At 41.0% G+C, this 18398-nt stretch overlaps 2 protein-coding genes across 2 annotated transcripts; one reads left to right on the top strand and one right to left on the bottom strand.

Annotated features, from left to right (window-relative positions):
- Positions 1–275: 275 nt before the first annotated feature.
- msx1a (muscle segment homeobox 1a) lies at positions 276–1556 on the top strand (the record flags this gene model as incomplete). Its single annotated transcript, XM_080727894.1, has 2 exons — positions 276–711; positions 1141–1556. The coding sequence occupies 2 exons, from the start codon at positions 276–278 to the stop codon at positions 1554–1556; spliced, it is 852 nt and encodes a 283-aa protein (XP_080584020.1).
- A 14146-nt stretch (positions 1557–15702) lies between these two features.
- On the bottom strand, positions 15703–17453 carry cytl1 (cytokine like 1; the record flags this gene model as incomplete). Its single annotated transcript, XM_080727587.1, has 4 exons — positions 15703–15804; positions 15912–16058; positions 17151–17195; positions 17307–17453. 4 exons carry the CDS (start codon positions 17451–17453, stop codon positions 15703–15705), a joined length of 441 nt encoding a protein of 146 aa, XP_080583713.1.
- Positions 17454–18398: the final 945 nt, after the last annotated feature.

Below are 18398 nucleotides of genomic sequence, written 5' to 3'. Positions count from 1 at the left end.
TAAAATAACTATTGTTTACTTTCCCAGTCAAATAGCCGAGTCTGTTGCTGGAGTGGGAATCAGCCTTGCCCCCTCTCGTCTCTGATTGGCCAGCGCCCTCCCCACGCCTGCCTTATAGCAGTGCACGCCAATTTGGTCACATAAACATGAGGATGCCGTCACGTTAGGAGCAGCACAACTTTTTCTGCGACTCCTTTCCTCGATATACCCCACGACTTGTTTATTTTTATTTGTATTTTTTTTTTTTTACCTTCAAGTGGAAGTCGGACCTGTGTATGGCCCCAACTGCTGCCTCCATGTCAGCTTTAACTGTTGGCTTGAAAGCGGAGGACATCGCCTCTCGGTCGGTTCTCGTGAGCAGCAGAGGTGAGATGCAGACCAGCCTGATCAGCGCTGCTGCGGAGGAGACGGGCATGATGAAGCCGAAGGTCGCTATTCTCCCTTTCAGCGTGGAGGCGCTGATGGCTGACAGGAAGCCGAGCCGGGACTTGTCGTCCCCCGCGGACCCGTCCATCGTCGCCGGGACGTCCCAAGCGCACGGCCCGAGGATGGGTTTAGATTCCACGGTCGCTTCTTTGAGCATGGGCTCCTCGTTTTCGGTCGGCGACATAATGAACATGCAAGACGACGTGTTGATTAAACCGGAGAGCCCGGACAGCAAAGACAGGAGTTCTTGGATACAGAGTCCCCGATTTTCTCCCACGCCGCCACGTAAGTTTGACTTATTTTATTTTTCCCTCGTCAATGCACGCGTAATAACCGCGACGTTACATTTTCACAAACTCCATTTTATGATTTTGTTTGGGATTTTCAAATCCATAACAGCCATCGTAATCTGGCATGGCTTGTCAATATAGCCTATATAGCAGTGTTTCTCAAAGTGGATTTCAATGACTGTGGGTGCCTTTAGGAGGATCTAAAATGACTCTTACAAGTCTGTAACTCTGACAGAATACAAATGGAACCAAATGGACCTGTTAGGGTCGATTTGGTTCCATTTGTATTCTGTCAGAGTTAAGGGAAGACCTTGGAAGTTTGAGAAACACTGGCCTATATAGTACTAGTTTTGTCATATAGGCTACGTGCCAAGGCCGAATCATCGAGTACATGATTCTAAAAGGTTTTATTTCATTTCCACAGGACGGTTGAGTCCCCCTGCGTGTCCGCTTAGAAAGCACAAGACGAACAGAAAGCCCCGGACGCCGTTCACCACGTCCCAGCTGCTGGCCCTGGAGAGGAAGTTCCGCCAGAAGCAGTACCTCTCCATCGCGGAGCGCGCAGAGTTCTCCAGCTCCCTCAACTTGACGGAGACTCAGGTCAAAATCTGGTTTCAGAACAGGCGAGCCAAGGCCAAGCGGCTCCAGGAGGCAGAGCTGGAAAAACTGAAAATGGCAGCCAAGCCCATGCTTCCCCCGGCCTTCGGGATATCCTTTCCCCTCGGTGCGCACGTCCCCTCCTACGGCGGCTCTCATCCGTTCCAGAGGCACTCGTTGCCGGTCTCTCCGATGGGTCTCTACGCCGCGCACGTCGGATACAGCATGTACCACCTTGCCTGAGAACACAGACCTCATTTTGCAGTTCAAGCTGACACGGAAGTCCACCCGCATCTCCTCCATATACGCCATTAAGTTCCAGGAGTGGAGAAAGACTTTGGTTCTAATAAGCCTTTGACAGCCAAGCCAAGTAGGCCTATATGGACAAGTAGGCTATATTGCCACACAGTGTGTCAAACGTATAGCCCCGTCACTTCGCCACGGCCCATGACTACAGACTACAGTAGGGCAAGGGCTATATGCAAAGTTATGCCAATAACAGACTTTTACGCACACGCCTGACGTTTTGCACCAACAAACATAAGAACCCCAGCAGGTAGGTTGGGCTCTCATCACTTAATGTGGACTGCTGTCACACTGCACACACACATACACCGTACATGTTGCATTCATATCAATGCGTTAAGTAGTGTGTTGAATCCATACCGATTCCAGTGTGTCTGTCAATGAATGCTCTTTTGCTGAATTGGAGAACCACAGCATTTTTTTTTTTTTACAACAGCACTGTCTGTTGTTGGAATGATTCCCTTCGGAAGGGATTTGTGTACTGTAAAATAATGTATATTTGAAGAATATCCTCATTTATATTATGAATATATTTGTGACATAAATTAACAATAAATTGTTTATTCTTTTTTCATTAAGCGGTTGTTCGTTTTGACTGACACTCCACTTAGAAATAGTGTATAGCCTATTGACAAGGATGATTAAACACAAGAGAAAAAACATTATTTCAGTTGATAAATTAAATATTTTTATAAAGTATATATTTTGATATATACACTGATCAATGGCTTAAAGAGATCCTCTGACTTTGGGCCTAGTGAGAGGTGGGTGCTTCTGCACCATGGAATATGGCTTGTGTCTAAACATAAAACCTTTAAGGTATGGCAATTAGTTCTATAGTGTTATATGGTGGTTGTATTTATTTCATATTGACAATAGTAATAGTATAGCTAATATATATCAATATTATTTTCCCTCTGTCTATAGGGTGTCTGAAGCAGGTTAGTGTGTAGACTTATATAGACTTGAACATGTGATGTAGCCTAAAACAAACTGGCCCCCCCAAAAAAGAATGCCACCAAGAATAGGCCTAGTCCACAAAACCTTGTGAATATTGCCTGTTCATACAACATGCAGTTGTTGTAATACTTGTCATTACTTGCAGTAGGGTCTCATGTTGATATGTAGGCCCTATGTTCATGTGGGGTAACACGTCTATTATAGCCTTACGTCGCAGTGCGTGCTAGGATAGGCCTAATAGAAGACCGTGAATTTAAACTTGTCAAGTGTCATTGCACTAAAGCAAAAACGTGGAATGTATTTCTACAGCTGTTGCCCATTGCTTTGAAATAACTAACCCAGATTTTGTTGGCGCCAGAGGAGCTCAAGGGGCGGGGAAGGAGAGACCAGTATCGACAACTTCAAAACACTCCTGATAAATGCAGAGATTGGTTCTAGAGCCAAATTGCTTGTAAACGATTCGCTAGTGTGTCATTATGTAGTATTTCGAGTGTAAAATGAACCAGATGACACATGCAGCATGGAGAAGCATGCATGTCATTCGACACATAAACGGTAGAGAGCACTTGACATTCCTGGGAGCGCAGAGGAGTGCGGGGCTTTAAGCTTAATAAATGTTCAGTCAATTGCTGCTATCAAGACAAGACTTAAATAACAAAACAGGTATCAGATATGGGGAAATTACAGGCCACTCTACGGCAGTTTTGAAGGCTTTTCTCTTTGGCGTTCCTTTCCTTTCAGGCAGGGGTTAAATTGGAGTAAAATAATTGCTATAATGAGCAAAGGCAATCTGCCGCAGACTGAACGCGGCTCCAGCGAGGCTGTAGCTCCAGGCGAGGCGGAACTTTTATCATTCCTAAAATGTCAACGGGGGACTGGGACGAGCAAAACCTCCAGTGCATGCTGGAAAAAGTACTCAAACCTTTTACATGAGTTAAAGTATATGCTGCAGCGTATAGGCCTACTCTGTTACAAGTAGCCTATATGTCCGGAATTCAAAATGAGTAAAAGTAGGCTACAAAAGTATTGGCGTCACAATTTAGGCTATAAGCCTGCATACCAAAAGTAAACGTATATATACCCATTTACGCATGTCCCATTTCAAGTTTTCAAATTGATAATCAGATCTACAAGCTCACAACTGAGCTATTGCCATTTTCAAATGGCCGAAATGCAGTTTATCATCGTGAAGACATAAAAACAATTTCACTCTTTTTTTCCCCTTCGTTTTTTTGTATTTTACGTTGCCACTGACACTATATTTCCCACGATATGTATCGCCCTCCAGGACATCAAGCTCACTCGCAGCTCAGCTTTCAGGATCAATTAATAATACCTAACTACAAGTTGGAAATCACACGGATGAACGCTCCGACTGAAAGGAGAGACACGTTAAACAAAAGAACCAAAGGGCATCAATCCATCGCTTCTTTCACTTCTCTCTTTTCTCTGGTTCCCTGCTATCTTTGACAGAAGCCAAAAAGAAACAAAAGCCATGCATGAGCCGCAGCTATCATCAAGATCAGATAGATATACATGCATGCAACTTATTTTATTCTGTCCTTTTACCTGAAGTTTGAGAAGAAAGTAAAAAAAAGCCTATATTTTATTTTTAAGAGCCCTGCACATGCAGGTGTTTAACGATGCTGACCCGCCTGTAAATCAGATTTATCCAAGTTGATTCTATGCATCCAACGTTTATAGGCTAAGTGAAATAACGGATTAATTTAGGCTGTAAACATTTAGCTAATTTAGTTTTTTCGTGATATATACTGTGGGTCCGCAAATAGATTTCACCCACTAATTTAATCTGGTTTCATTAATAAAATATGGGAGTGTAACCCTGAATATCACCAGGATAGTCCTCCATTTTTTTTACTTGTTACCTCTAATTTATTAGTATAGGATCAGATCGGTCCTTAATCTTTGCTATAAACAGAATATTAGCCTATTAAAGCCACTCAATTCCGTGTTTCACCCTTCAAGTCACTCATTGCATTTTATATTCTATAGATATAAAACGAAGATAATGTGAGTTGCAAGCCATGTAGTTTTAAAGTTTATCCCAATCATGATTGGGAACAACTTTACATGGCTTGCACTTTGCAACAAAACAAAACAACATGCATGTTGTCCGCATGTGTTTGAGTTCTGTTATGTATAGGCATAATTTAGAAATAGACTCAGTGCTGACTTGATAATAATTTACTGGACTGGAGAGGATAACAATTGCTATGTTGCTTTCGTAAATGCACGGAAATGTATTTCACTTGTCTTCAATTCAACATGGAAGGAACAGCAGAAATGAATACATATTTAATAAAACGAATGAAAATCCTATATACGTTTAAACATTCGGAACTGGCATAATTGAAATAGAACTGATATTTTCACGTTGCCAGTAAAGGCCCATACACCATGGGAATTCATGCTATGATCTTGCATGGTTTCAAATACCACACCACCACCTTCCGTTTAAAGTGGGAGTAGCATACTGACTGTTCACCCAAAACAGCCGCTCAACCGACTACAACAGAATAAACTAATAATATTTACAAGCAACTTTCTCTCATCCTCTGCTCTGCTCGGAAATTAAAATGGACAAACGAACATCTATGATTAGAAACACAAATGGGGGAAACAATTTGGAACACCGCAAATAGGCTATACTTTTAAATGAGCCTGTTGACTATTTGGTTATAAATTAAATATTTAACATGTTGCAATTTCATGTCACAGGACTGATTCAAGGGGCTGCCACCCGCGTATCAATGCATGGTGCAGATGTAGGCTATATCTTTGCACTTATCTATAGCCTATTCAGGACTGAGATGTGTGCAAAAGAAAGTGCTGAGCAAAGCGTAAAAGATCCACTGCAGGTGGGTTAGGTGAAAACAAATATAGCTTTATTTATGGTCAACATAGGCTATAAGACCTAAAACAAATTAGCCTACTGCCAGGCCTATATGTCTTTATCACTGTTCTCGTTATTATCGTGTTAAACATGGATGAGTAAAGCGATTAGGGAGCTTATAGGCCTACAATGTTGCCCTATTATCCTATAACACATGCAGCTGTATTCCGAATTCATTCACACACGCGGTCTTGTTTGTGCTGATTCTGAATCGCAACTCATCTCGGAAGGAGTGAAAGACTATAGTATTAATAAATCAATCAATCAAGTAATCAAATATGTTGCTTCAGAATCAGATAGGGTCGTAGGCTATACACTCAGTTGGCTAATTAAGGCTCGCATATTACTTAGGCTATAAACAGAGGCTGTAGTAGGCCTTTAGCCTATGTAATGCATTAATGTTTTAATGTTGTTATATGAGATACATAAAGTGGTTAAATAAGCCGAAAAAGGATCTCCTTTTAGTTGACCTTGTACCAGAGATGTGTACTGTCATGAAACTGTACTTTTTCCTATGCAAACCTCTGATAAATTCTTCAAACAATCAATCAAAAAACGGAAAATGGACCTGATCTAATAAAGTAGGCCTATTCAATCAATCGATTAATCAATGCTGGCTGGAAGGCTTTGATTAATCGATTGACAGCACAGTAGCCTATACAGGACAGTATAGTTCAGAGGATAAAAAGAAAACAATAAAGCACAATGGCTTGTTTATTCCTAGCTACAGCCTCAGTCTGTACACACTGGTCATCATCAGCGACTGTTATTGATTATTATTGCCTGATCTGGAGACCAGTGTTTCATCTCTCAATGTGACGACTTGGTGACTGACATGGTGCCTTCAAGACGACAGCAGTGAAACCATGGCTGTGTACTGTGTGTAGCCTAATAACTTTCAGTGAAACAGTCTATTCTCCTGTGGTCCACTCGATGGCAGCCAGAGCCTTAGTATAGTCATGGTGACCTATCTTAGCTCAGATTATGCCATAGCAACCATTTGACTGTGTTTTGCCAGGAGTCTCTTAAAATCGAACCTCTGTTCGAAGTGGAGCTGTGTGTGTGTGTGTGTGTGTGTGTGTGTGTGTGTGTGTGTGTGTGTGTGTGTGTGTGTGTGTGTGTATTGCAGTTGATGCTCAGGGCAGGCTAGACTCAACAGCACCTCTCTGGTCACCCAGGGTTACTACATACAGGCTACATACAGACCCACAGACCCACCCACCCACATACCCACATACCTACACACACGGCCACGTATAGGGAGCTTGTGTTCCACACAGCTCCAAAAATAACTTACAACCATTAGCGTTGGTCTTAAAGTGAGGAGTGAGGGGGGAGAAATAAACATTGCCACCCCTCTAATTTATTAATCCAACAGTTGTTGTATTTATTCACACCGTTTTGCTACATTAGGAGTCCTCAAATGACCCTCTTTTCAATAATTACTTCATCGTGTACGGTGTAACTAACTCAATAAAACAGTTTCCATTTATAAGGTGCATTTACTGCCGATATAGGTGGGGAAACTTTCATCTGAGAATGTTGACACTCAAATACTGTGAAATACAAATGGCATCTCCAGCCAAATTTATTGTGTATAATAATTACCACTGGTGAATAGTGCCAATCATCTATTGGGAATTTAAGAGGGAAAGGGTTTCTTATGTGAGCTAATGAGGCAGCATTTGTTTTAAGATACAATAAAAAACATTAAATGTGATGGAAAATTGCCTGAAACCGCCATAAACAAAATGATTAAAACACACCAAAATACAGCTCCACTGAGCCTTTAATTTAAATACATTTCTGATCTGCCTTTTACAAGGCAATTTATTTCAAGCAAAGCCGGGAATCGTTTCTGTCACCCTTTGGCTAAATTAGTAGGCTTTTTACAATGCAGCACTTAACATTTTTTAGTGCAATGTCACAGAACATAAAATTGTGAAATTAGCCGATCCCCTGCTGTTTAAATGTTGTGTTTTCTGTTTGGATTAATGCTACAAAATTAAACTTGGTGCCTGCAATCCCTCCAGCATCTAATGATTACCAATCAACGAAGCAAATTAAGCTTTACAACTGTGTGGCTTGACTTCTAAACAAGCCTCCTGTCACTGATTCACAAGAAATGCTTTCTTTCTTTCTTTCTTTCTTTCTTTCTTATGTCATGTTTCCCCAGCATTTTACTGTGATGTGTTATGTAATTTGCGTGTTATATCATAACAACACACATATTGACAACAATACAGTCAACTAGAAAGCTGCAATTCTGAGAAATTGCAAGTGTGGTTGTCTATTTATAGGCTATGTGTGATGTCATGTGAAGCTTGACCAATCCTCACCACCACCATTTAACTCAATGGACTTGGGGTTACACTAAATGGGGGTTTGGGGTTACAGAAAAGGTTATAGAAAAAGTCCATTGAATGCAATGCACTTTTGGGGTTACAGAGAAAGGTTACTCTATGAAAGATGGATAAGAACAATAGCCTGGTTTCCTATAGAGACAACCACACTAATTAACAGGTAGAATCATAATCAATCAAAAGGGTGTATGCACCTGCATTCTAAATGCAGAAGCTTGTTTTTGTGTGTATTCTCCTACTGATGACGTGTTTTGAATGAACCAGAATTTCAGTTAACATTGCTGTAAGTTGATTTCATGTTGTAATGTCTCCATTCCCGAGGAGTGAGTGTTGCTGAGGGGGCTTGACGAAAAGCAGAGCTTCAAAGTAGTGGTCATAGAACACAAAGCAGTTTGGAGTCATTCCAGACGAGGTAAAATTAGGAATCGTATGATCCAATGTCTAAATAAAGTTCTGGATAATGAAAGTTGCTTTGCAGTTAAACTTGCCAGATCAGTAAATACAAGAGGCTTGGGGAGACCAATTGTTTTACATTCCTTTGGAGGACGCATTGTGTGGGCACACACGCGCGCACACACAAAACGCACATTATAATACTAGTAAGACCCCTCAGGGCGACAAGCAATGTCTTGGCTATCTGGCCATGATATATATCGGACCAGTTACCCATATATGGAGACCCCTGGTACAGTGATACCCATATATGGAGATCCATGTACGGTATATGGAGCTATGCTTACTCAGTTATTCGTTATTTGAAAATCCTATGGCGTCTATCACATCTCCATATATGGGCATTCCCATATGAAGTCCTGTTAGATATGGGCTTAATATTAATGACATCAGGGATCTCCATATATGGGCATAAAAGGGATCCTGTTAGAGTGGTTCCCATGACATCACAGTGATGTCAAAGCATGATTCCCTGACATATCACTGTGACATCACAGGTGACATCACATGTCACAGTGATGTGTCAGGGGAACCACAGTGTCAGGCGTGACAGAGATACGGTCAAGCTGTGACCATTCACAACTGCGACCTACGGTCGCAATTACACCTTACACGTCTTTTATTTTACAATATATTTTTGTCCATCCAATGCATCAACAGGCGGATCAGGATGGGTACAACAGCAATATTTTTGGCTTCCTGCTGAGCTACATAATAACCCACAGGATGCCACAAAAAGTAGGCACGAGAAGAGTCAGATTAAGGCATAACTTTATTTTGTCCCTCTACCCCTCCCAGTTTTCGCGGCACACATTCGACTTGAGCCATATGTCCAATCGACCGGCTTCATCGAGAATCAAATCGAGGAATTGAGAATATGTGAAAGAGATTATGTTGTATAGTTTAATTGATATTAATATATTAATTTATTAGAGAATTGCTTTTCCCCATTGACTTATAATGGGAAAATGCGAAGACTCCCATTCAAGTATGGTTCTCTCAGAAACTGTAAGGGATACAGTTTAAAAACTTGGAGGGGATATTCATAATAATTACTAAAAAATTACAACACCTTTTGCCCTCATGGTGGCACTATAACAGCCCACTTTATGGTTCGGCCTATAGCTCTTGAAGCGTAGGTCGTAAAATCATGACCCAAATAGCTTGGGTCGTTATTCTTCTGCCCCCAACTACGTAAATGCAGCATCATATTTTTTCGAAACTTTGAAGTATGGTATAGGGTCATGACAAACTACAGAGAAAAAAAACAAAGGGTGGCACTACAGCAGCACTCAATTGATGACATTTTGAACTGTTGAGCCGTTTGACCTACATCCATGAAACTTCATTGCATAGGGCGCGATCACACATCTAGCTTGTTAAGCTCGGAATTACTCCAAACGCAGGCATTTCCTGCCATTCCTTTGAACTTTGACACTTGAGCGGCTAATGGGAGTGTCAACAAAATGCTGGTCTTCCGGTGTTTAGGTCTGTCCCAGTGCCTATCACTGCATGGTGACAGTTGAGCAGGGTGACAGTTGAGCAGTGCAACCACAAGCGTTGAATTCAACGCTTGTGCACGTGCACCAGCAACGGCCTAGCCCTAACCCTAACCCTAGGTGGTAAACCGCTCCATAGAGTGGCTGTGCGTGTGTCTGTAGCCACTTTTCCTCAGCGTTTTGCCATAGCAATGTGTTTTCCTCAGCGTTTTGCCATAGCAATATGTGTGTGTGTGTAGCCATATTACATCATATTACATCACCAACTACATCCTAGACCTATCTGTAGCCACTTTTCCTCAGCGTTTTGCCATAGCAATGTGTTTTCCTCAGTGTTTTGCCATAGCAATATGTGTGTGTGTGTGTGTGTGTGTGTGTGTGTGTGTGTGTGTGTGTGTGTGTGTGTGTGTGTAGCCATATTACATCATATTACATCACCAACTACATCCTAGACCTATCTGTAGCCACTTTTCCTCAGCGTTTTGCCATAGCAATGTGTTTTCAGCGTTTTGCCATAGCAATATGTGTGTGTGTAGCCATATTACATCATATTACATCACCAACTACATCCTAGACCTATCTGTAGCCACTTTTCCTCAGCGTTTTGCCATAGCAATGTGTTTTCAGCGTTTTGCCATAGCAATATGTGTGTGTGTAGCCATATTACATCACCAATTACATCCTAGACCTATATCCTAGTCTTTTTCCTCAGCGTTTTGCCACAGCAATGTGTGTGTGTGTGTGTGTGTGTGTGTATTCTATATTACATCACCAATTACCAATTGAAGACGTTATGCAAGCACGACCACCGCTCACTTCACATTGGGTGTGATTTCTTTTCCATTTAACATGGGACAACAATTTCTTTTTAAATTTAACATGGGAGTGGATGGGAGTTCTGCTGCTTGCCGCTGCTTGCTGCTTGCCGCTGACTGTCTGCCCATGCAGACTGCCCATAAGTCCTACATCTCATTAGTCCTCCTTTGGTCAGGGTTAGGTTTTAGGGTTAGGTTTAGACATAGTTTTACTGAGGTTAGGGTTTGGGTTAGGTTTAGGCATAGTTTTACTGAGGTTAGAGTTAGGTTTAGGCATAGTATTTTTACCAGGTTAACATTCACCAGATTCAGATTAATGGGATGTAGCCAGGAACAATGAGATTCGGACCAATGGGTCCACATAGGGTACGTTCAGATATCTGGCTCGTATGGCTGCAGCCTGCAGCACATGCCTTTGAACTTTCACACTTGAGCAGCTAAATGTGAGTCTCTACCGGGTGAGAGTACAGCAGTGCTGAACCATGAACCTGTATTGAACCCTTGAGCTTGTGACCCCACAGAGGCATAATGCATCTTTGATCAGAGTCTCGCCTCTTCCGAGTTATTCTCTTAACATGGGAGTGGATGGGGTCAATGCATCTGTCGCGAGATATGTGGACGTACCCATAATGCATCTCTTCAGGAGGAAAACATTTGCCTTGTTGACATATGACCTCTGACCTAATACGTGAGCAGGCCGTGTTTTTTGATTACTTTTTAAATGTATTTTTAATAATATTCTATTGTATTTAATTGTTTCCATTTTCCCAAAGAATTATTAAAAATAAATGAAAAAAGTTATTGAAAAAACACGGCCTGCTCACGTATTAGGAGGGTAGTATGAGTCACCAGAAAAAATAATGGGTGTTTTTAATGAATCTATCATTGTTAAAATGGAGTTTGAAGTTACAATGGGTGTGTATGGGGAGAGGCCTTGGGCCTGGAAACATTTACATAAAATATCTAATCAAGCAAATTAAAATCTGTTCAGGGTGTTCATAAAAGCCTTGCTAGCCCTGAAACAGGACGGTCGTTGATAATCTGACGGTTTAATAAAAGCCTAATTAGACGATAAAATGATCAAAAGCGAAATATCCCTTTAATACCCACAATCCCTTTTTACATTTCTTGTGTTCAATTGGACATCTTGGCCCAAAGGTGGTGCTAGAGGAAAGGCTATGGGTTCACCAAAAATCGTTCACTCAGGGATGCGTGACCTTATGTCAGATTACCATAACATAACTAAACTATGACCAAACAGTGAGCGTACCACACGTCTTCTAGGAGCAGTAAGTTCATATAATTAATGCATAGCAGTGTTAATAAAAATAAAAAAATGCAAAGTTGGAGAAACATACCTGCACTACACAGCACTAGGCAGACAGGAATACAGCAGTTGATGTTGAAAACGGTTGAAAACAAGAGGCTCCAACCCGAGACCAGAAAGGACCGCACTCATCCAGGACGAGGAGTCGGCCCAGCGCCCTAGTCATTTCCGGGCTTGACTATCACAAAGGTCTCCATCCTTGGTCTGCCTGCATACTCACTCAAACCTCTTCAACTGATTCTTCAGATTGGTTAATGGTCTTCACTCTTCATCGACAACATCTCGAAATGTTCACATCACTTCTGCACTCCATAACTTCCTGTTGCCAACAATGCTAACGTTCGTCATGTTCCAAAAGGTGACAGGAAGCATGGGCACCAAAACAATCTGATTCTGGGCACCTTGGAAGAGTGGTGGGGGCACCCATATCAATGCATCCACCCATCCAAAACATTTTGAGAAATGTTATATTTAGTTTGAGGTTAGGTAAGGTTTAGGCATAAGTATTGGGGTTTGTCATGTATAGGTCTAGCTCTGGTCCATCGCTTTCACCTCCCGCATTGCTCCCGGTGAAGCTCTGACAGACCCGTCGGGAAACGCATGGACTCGAGATTGTCGGCCCCGCCGAGCGCTCAATACTAGTGAAAATAAACAAAACCGTTTCACTACTCACCAAACCAAAGGTCGTTTTGCGCTGTTGAAAGTCTATTCTCCGCGGTGGTGAACCCCTCAGCACCCCACCTACTCTGTAAAATACATTATTTTTGTCATGAAATAAAACGCACACACCTCAGGCCACCTAGCGGCCACCGCAGATACAATGGTTCACAACCCGGAAATAAGCGGCGGTCGAGTTGGATGCACTTTATTTCATGCCAAAAATAATGTATTTTACAGAGTAGGTGGGGTGCTGAGGGGTTCACCACCGCGGAGAATAGACTTTCAACAGCGCAAAACGACCATTGGTTTGGTGAGTAGTGAAACGGTTTTGTTTATTTTCACTAGTATTGAGCGCTCGGCGGGGCCGACAATCTCGAGTCCATGCGTTTCCCGACGGGTCTGTCAGAGCTTCACCGGGAGCAATGCGGGAGGTGAAAGCGATGGACCAGAGCTAGTATAGGTCTACTGTACTCACTGTAAACATAATTATTTTCTAGATATAGGGATGAAAATTGTTCTATCCTATTAAATAAACAAATACAATTAGGCTATTATTCGATGTCATGACGTCTTCTTACTTTTTACCTAATATAGCCTACTTGTAGTGCATGTATCAGAAAATGCAACAGAGGGCACCAGAGTTCACAAATAAAACTGCAAATGTAGTCTCAGGTAAATCAACATGTCCCTAGTGATTGCTGCGAAATGTTTGCATCTCACACCACTTCACATTACATGAGAGTGAGACCTGCTACTTATTGCAGACATATTAATAATAACATAGAAATATGGTGAAAACTAAATAGGGTAGTTCCCTAAATTATGTTACACACACACACACACACACACACACACACACACACACACACACACACACACACAAAGCACTAAAAGAAGTTGGCTGATATGATATCAGACTGGATTGTCAACACCTTTACAGTCCACTCAGTGGAGTGCATAGGCACATTAGGCAGTCAGGACCCAGGGAAACTGAGAACTAGTAGAGCATTGTTTCCCATGCACTGGGTCGGGAACCATTTGTGGGTCACAGACACGATTTTGTGGGTCCCTTCATTTTTGGTTTCCTACATATTGTTTTGAATTATTATTTCAAAACAAGATTTTCATGATTTTTTTTCTTACTTAGTTTTTCGAAGTAATTTCCGTCATAAATAAAGGAAACATCTAAGAAATCCCATAAATTAGAAAACAAATGTTTAAGAAGTTGTGAAAATAGCAGATCTACAAGATCTATGGTGCGAAGCGACGCGTTGTGATCTGCTGTTTTCTCTAGTTTGGGTTCCGGGCAAACATCTAATTTCTCTTTTGGGTCACAGGCTAAAACGTTTGGGAACCACTGTTGTAGAGAACCTCAAAGAACTATGCATGCAGTGGCTTGAGAGGACGGATGGTCACCCTACATTAAATGTTATTTCTATGAGCTACACAAAGAACCACTATTTTGTGTGTAATAGATCAGTGGTTCCTAACCTTTTCTGCAGGGCCCACTGGAACATTTTGAAAGCATTTGTGACCCACTCATCTAAGCTGATTGGATGAATAGAATTAGTATACTTTAAGCTCTTATTTATTGGTAGTAGGTACACCAGAAAAACAACATGTAAAATTCTAATTGTGTATGTGCTGTACTAGATCAGTGGTTACCAACCTTTTCTGGTAGGGGACCACTTGAAAATCTTGAAGGCGTTTGTGGCCCACCACATCTGAACACAGAAGCCAAATACCAAGGAAGGGGGCATCCACTGGCCTACCGGTCCAGGCGCATACCACATAGGCTCTGATGCCTGACAGTGTCGCTGGTTTGAATCCCGTTCCTGACAACCTTTATTGCGTTGTGACTCCCCATTTCCTGTCTGTCTACTGTGCTATCAATAAAGGCTTAAAAGCCCCAAAACAAATCTTAAAAAAATAAATAGAACCAACGTAGAATAGCCTACTTATTATTATAGCCTACTTGCTCAGGCCTATTGGTAAAACACATTTTACAATGTTTCAAATACAAACAAATACCATGTCACATGTTGTAACATTATCCTTTTTAAATATTGTTAATGTTATAGCCTATTATTATTAAACTCTTAGTGTTTTTGCCAATTATTTGGGGGGCCCATGCACTTGCCATACTCTCGTGGCCCACAGGTTGGGAATCACTATAGACAGGCAGACTGTAAGAAAGATATAGATACATGTACCGAGTAGACAGATAGAAAGGGATACATGAAAAAGGATTTATTACTTAATATAAGATACACATGGAAGAATCATAAGCCGGCATATACCGTACATGGAAACCACATCGTCACAAACTATTTCAGGATGTTTTATTCACCAAAGAGGACCTTTACCTGCTGCATATTTGCAACATTTTTGACATGTAGTCTGTGTGGTAGTGTATGAGACCAGGCCTTCATGTATTTTCTGGAGGTAATGACTACGACCAGATCATCCCCTGGTATATGAACAGCAGCATTTTCATTAATTCTCACATTCATTCAATTTATAATATAAAAAATAATGTTAAAACATGCTAAGCTAGACTTATCATTACCCTATCTATGGTATTTCTTATACTATGTCTTCAAACGTCATGTCAAATACTCAAACGTTTACAAAATGCAACATAAGTATACTAATTAGAAACATTTTAGTCATACCAAGGGTTAGGCCAACACAAGATATTTTTCTTTAACGATACATGAACCTTTGATCAGCCCTAGTGCATAAGCAGCGCTAAGTCTGGCACACAAACATTTCTTATTGGTTTATTATTTCAAGGTTTTCATCGGCATGGCTGGCATTCGGCAAATTTCCTGTGGAAAGTTCTCCACTCCTTGATGGAATGTAGCCACACACATGCTGACGAACACAGGCCTTCCAGTAAAGCCAATAACACAAGCTCAGCTATAGGTAAGAGTTGAAAGACCACAGCATGTTTTTGTACAGCCTTTAAACATCATACGCTGTACTGACGTAGGCTGTCTGATGGCGGTACATATACTACCATTCTGTGTTCTTGATATGTGTAGGCTATGTTGTATTAGAGCAGTGAAGTGTGAATATGAGCCTCTCTCTCATCGGTCTTCTTGCAGAAGCTGCAGTCTGTCTTCTCCATAGTGAGGGACACTATGTCCAGTATCGATGGCCTCGCAGTCATCTGTGAAAAACACAAGGTCCTGTGGGGGCATCCAAACATGCAAACACAGCACAAGGAAGGAGTCAAGCTTCATGTCTTTCGACAGATGATGCTGAACAATGCTATGTACTTTTATGATTATCTTACCCGGTAACAAACTTTGTTTATGATGTTATACAAGTTCTGCATCTTCCGTTTCAGCAGAACCATTCTTGGACGCTCTCTGCAATACTGGCTGGGATGGTTTAGAAGCACGTAGAGAAAATCACGGAGCTTGGCAGATATGCAGGCATTCTAGAGTGACATAATTATCATATTAGAATAAGCATGAGATCACGCAACAACAAGGCAACCTCGAATTCCTGAAATATAAGATTTTCATCCACGATCTCTCTCCCACTTGGCAGTTGGAAGTCATGTGGCTGGATGCCTAGCTTTTCATTATGTCATGTTAACTTAATCTTCTTCAATTTGATTGTGTTTAAAGCCTAAGGTAGGGTAAGTGATATTGTGGTTAAAACAAAACGTTTTATTTTTTAATAGTTCTTTTTATAAACAGTACATTTTCAGGTGGGTTGCCAATGGCACCCAATCAGGAGAGATTACCCATTTATCGGCTTCAATTTGATCCAATTTTGTCTGCTCATTTCTTTGTCATCACTTCCAATTTGACTTGTTTAATCTGTAGACCATGGGTCTTCAACAGGGGGTCCAGGACCCCTAGGGGGTCCTCAAATTTACTACAGGGGGTCCTCCAAATCTTTGAGTGATAGAAACTTTTTTTCCTCCTTTATTATATTAACCACTTGAACCCTAGCGTCCATATTCTGAGAACATTCAGCCAAAAATAGCAGATCTACAAGCTCACAATGCCTCGCCTCTACACCTCTGGTGTAGAGGGGAAAAGAGCAGACTAAGTACAGAGTGAAAGGTCAAGTTTATTAAGTATTGACAGTTCAAGTGGTTAAATGTCTGAAAACACAAATTGACATGAATCCAACACTGACGATTGTGCTGTCAAACAATGAAACTATATAGAATCTATGAAAAGGTTGTGGGGGTCCCTGCTTCATCTCTCTCTCAACTAAGGGGTCCTTGGCCTGAAAACGTTGAAGACCCCTGCTGTAGACTGTATAATCCCGTGTGAGCTGTCTCTCCTGATTGGATAAAATTGGTATCCTGACCTGAAAATGTATTTTCTGTTTAATAAAGACCTGGGGAGACAGTGATAGGCCTATTCCTGTTACTGAACAAACACTCTAGCAATATCAGAGATATTTAACACTTATTTTAACAACACATAGGTATCTACCTTGATTCTGATAGGCCTATTATTATTTTATTTTTTACAGATGATCAAACGATCTGTCATGTTGCTATACTTACATGTACATCAAGGAAGATCACGGGCAATGCCTCAGCACACGTTTTCTGTAATCAAACCAACGTCATTATAATTAGGCAAGTAAGTCCCCATGTATTTGTCAATTCAAAGTTAGTTGTCCAACATGCACATTATACACTACATACGAAATGTCTTACCGTGCGATGATATGTATGCAGTTTATCAAGCAACGTCATTATTTCTTTGCTCAAACCGAGCGATCTTGAATAGCAGGTCGGTGGCGCACATTCTGACAACACCACAAAGCTGAGGAAACAGAGGGAAACAGCGAGTCCAGCCTTCATTGTACAGCTGGCTGGTCACTAGACGTCTGAGAGATGGACTGTGTGGACTGACTCTGGAAGTGGCCGCTTGGCTATTTTAAGGACGGTGCGCAGCGGGGGGGAAAAAGGAAAGGACGATGACGTCGACAGTGCATTTGGAAGTAGAACACATTATTATTCACAATCCCCCTGGCTATGATTTGTTTTGTATTGATGTATTGATAACTTGTCGTTTGTGTTTGTATTTGTGTTGTACTGTACTGTATTGTCTGTTTTGTATTGTCTTGTATGTCATGATCAGATATTTGCATAAAGATTTAATAAAAACAAAAAAAAAACATTATTATTCACAAACATGCAACAGTGCTTAATTTGTCAATGAATAGGTGCGCGTGCAAAACGCCACTGTGTGACCGCGCGAACATTATGAATATCTGGCATAATTTTACCTGTTGCAATAGGCCTATTTTTGAGGTGATGTATTTGAATCTGCATACAGCCTTCTGAGTAGAGTAAACCACTTTGAGAACTTTGTTCACTGTTTATTTACCACACAAATGTCAAATGCCCATTTCTGCCCTGACATATATAGGATATCAAACAGTCTATAAATGGTTACAAAATAAAAGCAGCTGCCTTTACATTACTAAATACAATGTCAATACAACACATTGTCCTATTTTGTTGCACTACATATTTGGCAGTTCAGTAGGATCTATTTACCATCAATGAGTGTCATCATCATGCATGATATCATTGCTGTCAAGGTTGTACATTTGTATGTCCACAAAAGTTCCTTTTATTTAAAATAATACAAAATAGCCGATTTGACAAGCTAAGCTCAACACGAACATGATGCAACTTGTTGTGAGTTTGTAGGTCTTCTATTTTGACATTTGTGTGACACTCTTTTATGATGAAGTAGAGCAATAAATTACAACAACAAAAAATATTTAATAAGGAGGT

The sequence above is a fragment of the Nannobrachium achirus genome (genome assembly GCF_963921795.1).
Source record: "Nannobrachium achirus genome assembly, chromosome: 6".
Taxonomy (NCBI): Eukaryota; Metazoa; Chordata; class Actinopteri; order Myctophiformes; family Myctophidae; genus Nannobrachium; species Nannobrachium achirus.
This window is presented reverse-complemented; position numbering and strand designations above follow the sequence as displayed.